We start from the raw sequence: 7920 nt of genomic DNA, 5'->3' as shown, positions 1-7920 counted from the left end.
AGTACTTAGTACTAAAAGCTCTTCTCAACACGTTTGTAAAGGAGGTTGGAATCTTGACAGGACAATAAAGAAGGAAAATAATCTTTATTTTAAGCACTTTAAACAGTAATATCGAAGGCAGGAGCCAAGAATGATTTTCAGTCACTCTTGAGTTGTTGTCTTCTGGCTCTGCGTTGGGTGTTCAGCAACACTGTGAAGCCTCCAGACTGTCACCTACTTATGGGTGTAGGCAAAAACATCACACATTGGAGTGTTGCAAAAATAAGGTTATTTTTAAAACAAACAAACAAACAATAACAACAACAACAAATTCTTAAGTAAAACAAGACTGTAAGATAGAGATAAATGTAAGGGTATATAGTCAGTAACTGAAGAAAGAAAAGCTTTATATGGATTATTTGTTTTGTTGTTGTTGTTGTTGTGTTGGTTTTGTTTAGTTTCTTTGAAAACGTGATAAAGGAGAGAATTTCAGTATTAAGTTGCAAAAGAATCAATCTCCAAGCAGCTGAACTCTGCACTGTAAGATACTCTGCAACAGTCATTCAAGTTTAATATCAACGTTTTAGTTTCCTTTCTCATGTGGCTATCACAGCGTTGTGCAGTCTGGAAATGAGCAGTTTAAGCATCTGTTTGTTTGTTTTTGCAAAATCGTGTCTTGAAAAAGAACTGCACCTATGGATGAGATAATTGTTATCCAGTTATTTTCATGTGGGCTCTTGTGTGGTGTTAAAACAAGGCAGAGATAAGGTCGATTGGGTATCTTAATTATGCAGCCCCACAGCCTAATACATATAGATTTCTAAATGTAATTAACCTTAACTCTACACCACTGAGTTTCCTGGAATTAATGTGCTTGGTTTGCAATGTGTTTCACTCCATTGAGAGATGTGCTGTAAATCTTACCTCCACTTAAACAGAGATGCTGCGTGAACACTGTGGCCATCCAAAAGCTGTGGTTAGTTTGGTTACAGAAAATAAGCCCAAGAAGCATTAGGGGAGGTCGCAGTCAGATGCTATTAGTGTAAACAGGATGAAATCAGGCATACTCTTTTCCCAAACTTATCTTAATTCTTAACTCACATAAAAAAATGTTTCTTAAGAATATTAGTTTGTGCTTTATTGGCCAGAAATGTCTTCAAATAATTTGTGGGGGTTTAAAACAACTTCTGATGGCAGTGATTTCAGTGCTGGGCTATGCCAGTCTAAAATTATAAGCAACAGAAATTGTGTTATCTTCTCATATAAGACGAAATGTAATTTGATTCAAATGCAGCAAAAATTTGGAATTTGGTATTATTAGAAAAGGCTGTCTCAAGCTGTGTTGGAATCCACACCAGGCTGTTGGTAAGGTTTCTGAATTGATCCTTTCTTTACCAACGTTCAGATAACAGATCGGATTTAGCAGCCCCAGGGAACTTCTGGGGGCAGTTGGGTGGTGGAGGAGAAGGTTCAGCTCCCAGCTGCACCAGGTTTCTGCATCCAGAAAACCAGTGGTTAATTCTGTGGGAGTTAATATTAAGTTAAAACGAGCTTTTCAAGGAATTTAACACTTGCTAAACCATCCGATTTTCCCTTCAAAGTGTAGAATTTGTTCAGATTACCCCGAGTTTCTAATTTTAGATTTGGGAGGCAAACGACAAAACCCCCGTTGTGAGGTGTTTTATTTTTTTTTTTCTTTTCCCTCTCTTTGTTTCTTTTTGCACCCTATTTCTTGCTTTGTTGCTATCTGAATCTTAGAATCACTGTGTCGCAGGTAACACTTAGTTCTTGGTGGAAAACCGCAGTTTGAACGAACCGCATGCGGCTGGATTGAGCTCCGTTACTTTAACATCTCTCTCTCCCAGTAGCGGCAGCGCAGCAGTGAAGCGATGGAGGAGGGCTGGGGCTCAGCGCCGGGTGCGGCGGTTCTTCTCTGAGCCCCGAGCACCAGCAGACACGTTTGTGGCAGTGCGGCCGTCCCGGTGTGCCAGCCGAGCGGTGAGACAGCGCTGCTCCCAGCAGTGTTTGCACTGGGATTAAGCCTCTCTTCTCCCACACCTGCAGAACGTCACAGCTGTCACGGGTCTCCTAGCAAGGCTGGGGGCACTGAATGGGATTATCGGCCCTTTCAGTGCAGCAGGCTCCTGCGCTACTGGGCTGGCTTACCTAAAGTAAGCAGGGGAGCAGGATCAGCCTAAGCATATTCAGGTCTCCCTAGTAAACAAGGAACAAGAAATAGGTTTAGGGGAGCTGGGTGTGATAATCCTTTGCCAACTGCTGCAGGGGAGGGAGCCAGTTCATGGCTCAGAGCACTGCACTCCTGCTCGGACAGCTGTTTCCATCCTCCTGAGCTGAGGGGGTTCGAAGTTACCCAGGGTACAGTCCTCCTGTGCTGCTGTCCGGTGGCATCGTGGCCGTGTCCTTCAGCCACCTCCAGGCCAGGATTAGCTTTACCCCGCCGTACCCCGCTCTCCCCCAGCCCTTCGGAGGGCGCCTGCTTTCTATGCAGCCCAGGGGGTCCCAGTTCAATCAAAGCCTCGATGTTTATTTAAAGTGCTGAATGGCAACAAACAGGGCCCGGTGTGACGGGGCTGCAGACGGAGGAAGAGCTCAGGGCCATTACCCTGACGGTGCTGCGGGGCTGTCAGCCCAAGTGCCAGGGAGCCCGGCAGCATCTGCACCACAAAGGAGATGAAATGGGGCAGCAGATGTAGAGCTAGGTTCTGCTACTGCGGTGAAAAGATGGTGTTTGGAACTAAGCACGGAGAAGCAAAACTGAAAGCTTCCTTCTCTTTAACTCCCCCTTCTTCTCCCCCCCGAAAATCCCCTGGAAAAACTATGAAGATGCTTCGTATGAGGCGCCGGATGCAATGTCCAGGGTGCCGGTGTAAGTCTAGATTTGCGCCCACGGGAGTGGAAGGGGATTTTTCTCCTCCTGGTTTGAACACTGGGACACTGCAGGATGTCCCCCCACCCGTCCCAGGCATGCAGCTGCGAATGAAGCGCTGGGCTCGGGCTGCCCTGTGCCAGGCGGACAGAGCCCGGGGAAGGAGCTCTCCCCCCGCGATGCCCGCGGTTCCGCTGCTGTGCAGAGCCCCGGGTGGGGGGGTGGGGAGGAACTCTGCCTGGGGGGGCACCGCGGGGCTGACGGAGCGCAGAGAGGAGCCCTCGTTCTTTTTGGTCCCTTTCCAAGCATTTTTTGAGCGGAGGAAGGATGTAATAACATGCCACGGGCAATAAATCATAGGCTGGCTACTCCCCCCGCCTCCCCTCCCCCGGCCCCTCTATAGACGGAGGGGAGGAGGGGACTCCGGCAGAGTGCTGCTGCCGCCGGGACGAGCTGAGCCGCTCTGAGCCTGCCCGCCTGCCCCGTCGCCAGCATGGACCTTCGCGCCCTGGCTCTGCTCGCCTTTGCCCTGGCGGTCATCTCCCTGTCTGAGGGTAAGTCAGCCGCCTGCCGCCCGCCGTGCCGGGTCTGCGCGGGGCGGCCAAGTCCCAGCCCGGAGCTGGGAGTGGGTGCGCTGCTGCCCCGGGGCTGCTCGCTGCAGGCTGCTCCGTGCTGTTCTCCCGGCCCGCGGGCTGCTTGGGGAAGCTTGCAAAGGCGCTCGGGGCACAGGGAGGTGTTTGTTTTGTTTTGTTTTTTCTTTCTTCATTTTTCTTTTCTATTTTTTTTTTTTAAACATATGCATTTTTATTTCTATAAAGGAAAAAAAAGTTACAGAAATGAGAAACAGGCGGCTGCTCGCTTCCTCTCCAGTCCTCTTTCGCGGCCGTATTTTGCCTCGATCGGAGCCAAAGTGGGACGGGACTCCCAGCTCCGGAGGTTTCGTGCAGGGGCTACCCTGGGTATCCCAGGCCGGCGGCAATGTTTGTCGCTGGCACAGTGGCACAGCGCTGCATGTCCACGCGTGTTGCCCGGACCCGGCCGCGGCAGTTGCTTCCTCGCCCGGCTCCGATAGCCCCTGTCCGGCTGCAAGCTGCCACCTTTTGTCCCCTCATCGAGAGCCGCCGGTTCGGTAACGCCTTTCCCATTCGGGGACCGAAACTTGGGTGTTCCCTTGCCGAGGCAGGGAAACGTGCACCTTTGTGTAACCGGTGGGAGTTAATTGCTCCTGATGATCTTAATAACGCGGTGACGAAGGCAAAGCTCTGTCTCGAGCCGGCGTCGCAAACGCTGCGGGGCTTTGTGGCACGATGAGATGAAATCGTGGGTTGGCTGCTGGAGCGGGGAGATGGCTTAAAGCTGCCAGAGAAGATCTGGGTAAGGGGAGAGACCACGAACTTGCAGAGAGTTTTCGTACGTCCTGTGTTGCTTTAAGCCCTGCTGCAGAGTTGCCGGGCTGCCTTGTCCTGCAGGGCAGGTGAACTCTCAGCACTTCTCAGCCACCATGGTGAAGTCGTTTCTGCCTACCGCATCCTTACTCCCTAGGGATATGAAGCTGTTCTAGTCTTAAGAAGTTGCCAGCCCTCTCCTGATACTGACAAACGCAGACCTGGGTGAGCAGCAGTAAAACGATGCTGCCATCGAAGTGCCCACAGCAACACTCCTGTAGGGGAGATCTACAGCATCAGCTCTATAGGGGATTTCTGTGAGCATGTTGTCACTAGCAAGGATTTGTCCACACAGGTGGCTGTTCAGAGCTAGCAGAACTTTCAGTTGGAAGACAATATAGAAATTCTTCTAGTCTAGTCCAAAGGGCTGTTTTCTTTGTGTGTAAGGAAATGAGACTGATGGGATGGCAGTGAGATGGCTGGATAAGGTCTGACTCTGCTGTAACTTCTGACTATTTCAACCAAACATGCCAAACTTCTCAAAAGCTTCCTACAGAGTTAGTTCCATGCAAACTGATGTCTTCGTGTAACAGTACCATTAATAGACCGTACAGGAAGGCAGCCTAAGCTTGTATTCAGTGTCTGTTACACATAGAAAACCCCCAGAGCTTTCGTTCCTGCAGCGCAGTGTCAGAGAACAAGTAGCGCAATCAGCTCTATTATGCGTGGAACAATTGGATTCAAATTTTAAAAGGCAGTAAGTAAGATGTGTGTCAGCCTCGAGGTAGGAGCCTGGCTGTGCTTCCAGCCTCCTGCTTCAGGACAACAGGATCCCCGTGCTGTGGGATGCCACATGCACTGGGTGACCCAGCAGGAGCCTGACTGGGCTCAGAGCCGGAGCGCTGGGCAGGAGGTGTCAGCTCATTGGGAATGGTGCTGTTAGCAGCCTCAGTGTCGGTGCTGCTGTACCTGTGACTTACTGACCAGTTAGTGATAGTCGCAATTTCTCTCCTTCTGATTCCAAGTGAGTGGGATGGGATTGAAAGTCCCTCTCTGACTCTCGTAGAAGACTGGATTGCATTCTCCATCATAGGACTGAACAGTTTCTCACAAATGTGAGTTTGTCTGTCACATGCTGTTTAGGGTGAAGCTTATACTCACTTTGTTAGCTCTAGTTTGCGGAGGTACTTGTGCAGCTGTGCTGAGTTGCTGTATGGCTGCATGCGATGTCAGCCTCCCTTTCCTATACAAACATGCTGATATGTAGCTATCAGGCACAGATCCTCATGCCTTTCTCCATTGCTAACACCATTCAGTACAACCCGTGTCTTCACTCTGAAGCTCTCCTTCCATCTGTGCATGACAGACGGGAGCTTCTCCTCCCGTTTATTCACTCATGTTGGACTGACTGATTGCCATGAAACTGATGGAAAATATACTCCAAATATATGAACTTCTAGTCTAGACTCAGGTGTGAATCTGTAGGAGCTCCACAAAGTTCTTTGTGTTTGTCCTGATCCTGACTCAGAAAAAAAGGTGCTCAGAAAAAAAGGCTTTTCCCTCCTGCGGACAGGGCAATTTCACCCTGTTGTCTGTGGTTATGCATGCTGGGGTCAGGCACTGGCAAATGTGCAGTGTGTGTGCCCATCAGCTGCACTTAGAAGAGCTGTGTTTTTTCTCACCTTCTGCAGCTTAGGGATTCTCAGCCCTTCCCACTCTTTATTTTCACTTCTGCCTTTAAGGCAGCAGGGCTCAGATGCTCCATGTGTATAAACAGACTGGAGGGGCAGATTACTCTGTGGGATCTGAAGCCCTATCAGATGCAGCTCTGACCAACAGCATGAGCCAGAGCTGATGGCTTATGTCTTCCTTTATCAGTTTGGCTCTTCACAGAGGCTGAAAACTGCTCCAATGGGATATCACTTAGAATTTTAGGCAGCTCGGTCTTGACTTTCAGATAGTGCTGGTGTGTTTGTGTTTTATTGTGTGGGGGGCTTTGAAGCTTCCACACCAAGCAAAGGCCTAATTTCTGTGTGCTTGGTTGCCAGTAATTAAGTCTTTCCATGGACAAACCATCTAGTAGGACTGCATCAGATGCTGCGCAAGAGCCAGGCAGCTTTTCTCCATTCGGCATGCATATATACTGCTGACTTCTAACCTAGGGAGTAAACTTAATTCTATCCTTGTGGTGCTAGTGTTGAGGCACTCAAACAGCCTGGTAGTCCCTGATCCCTGTATGGAGTGCACACAGTTGAGAGCTGTCTCTGTGAGCTCTGTTCCTTTGACACAGGCTGGAGGGGGTCTACGGCACTCCAAATCTCTCCTGCAAACCCACTGCAATCTCGCATTCCCGGTTGCATGTGCGAACTTCTCCGGCAGCACTTGGGCTGCGGTGGAGAAAGGTCAGGCTCTGGGCCCTGGGAAAGTCGGTACCACTCGGGGCTTTTCTGCAGCCGCTAAGTCCCCGCTGAAAGCTGCACCTGAGCCCAGCCGGTTTGATCGGAGCCCTTTGGAATTCATCGCTTTCTTCTGGCTACCTTCTAATTTGGCCTCGGGTCAGAGTCGTTTGGCGAGAACAACACGGAGGACAAGTGCCCCCTCTTTCGGCCTTTATCTTGTCTAATTACCAAGAGCATCCCCGCACAATGCAGAGCTCCTTATTCTAATCTCTCCTTTTCTTATCTCCATTTTCTCTCCCTCTTCTTTTGTCTTTCCCAAATCCCACGCGCCAGGATTAAAGGGCCGGAGACTGGGGTGAAAGGACTGCGCTGCGAGCTGGGGGTAAACGCTCCTCTAGAGCTCTAGAGCCACGGCTTTTTTTTTTTTTCTCTCTCTCTCTCTCTCTCTCTCTTTTCCCCACCTGCGCGTTCGGAGGGCTTTGCAACCCTGCTCTGTGCATTCGGGAGCAGAGGGAGTAACGTGTCCTTTCTCTCCGTGTCCTGCAGAGAAGCCCGTCAGCCTGACGTACCGATGCCCCTGTCGATTCTTCGAGAGCAACGTGGCGAGGGCCAACATTAAACACCTCAAAATCCTCTCCACCCCCAACTGCTCACTTCAGATTGTGTAAGTCTCTTACTCTTTCCAGATGGGTGTCAAAAGGGAGCACCACATAGTTGGTTCCTGCTCTGTGTGCTGGCTAGCATTCTCCATTGCTGCAGTTAGGGCTGTGTCACATGCCCTGATTTCCAGTTCACCTCTTCTTTCCTTGTACCAGTTATGGCAGGACCATGTTTTACCCTCACACGTGTTTCTAGTGGGAGTTTCCACCTCTGATCCATGTGGTCCCATGTTCTGCTTCTATCATGGGCATGTGGGCAGGAACATCAGACGGGTTGCCAATTGCCTTCACATCCTTGAGATAAAAACTTTACTGAGACCTGACTCTTCCAATAACTTGCATTTCCACAGACAAAACGAATTTCTAGATTTTCTGTAACCTTCCCCAGATGTACAGCTCCTAAACATGTGCTGGCCTGACCTAAGGGCACCCTTACCAGGCAGTGTCTGACTCCACTAAGTCATAGATCATAGCAGGACAGAAATGCTGTGTTCCCAATGGAAAATAACCTCTTAATCTTTGATGAAAAGGAAACACCAGTTTTCAGGAAGAGTGGGATCATTCTTTTTGGAGTGTTTTGGTTTGGTTTGGTTTTTAGGTTTTTTTTTTTT

The 7920-nt window shown here is 49.6% G+C and overlaps 1 protein-coding gene across 1 annotated transcript in view; it reads left to right on the top strand.

Moving 5' to 3' along the window:
• The first annotated feature begins 3278 nt into the window (after window positions 1-3278).
• Window positions 3279-7920, top strand: part of CXCL12 (C-X-C motif chemokine ligand 12) — a 17254-nt gene continuing 12612 nt past the window's right edge. Inside the window, exons 1-2 of the mRNA XM_042863107.1 lie at window positions 3279-3420; window positions 7197-7314. Of these exons, the coding sequence (XP_042719041.1) occupies window positions 3360-3420; window positions 7197-7314 (179 nt within the window). The 5' untranslated portion in view covers window positions 3279-3359. The remainder of the gene's footprint in view (window positions 3421-7196; window positions 7315-7920) is intronic.

Source organism: Lagopus leucura, unplaced genomic scaffold, assembly GCF_019238085.1.
Source record: "Lagopus leucura isolate 7727_CA_CO unplaced genomic scaffold, USGS_WTPT01 Super-Scaffold_739, whole genome shotgun sequence".
Lineage (NCBI taxonomy): Eukaryota > Metazoa > Chordata > Aves > Galliformes > Phasianidae > Lagopus > Lagopus leucura.
This window is presented reverse-complemented; position numbering and strand designations above follow the sequence as displayed.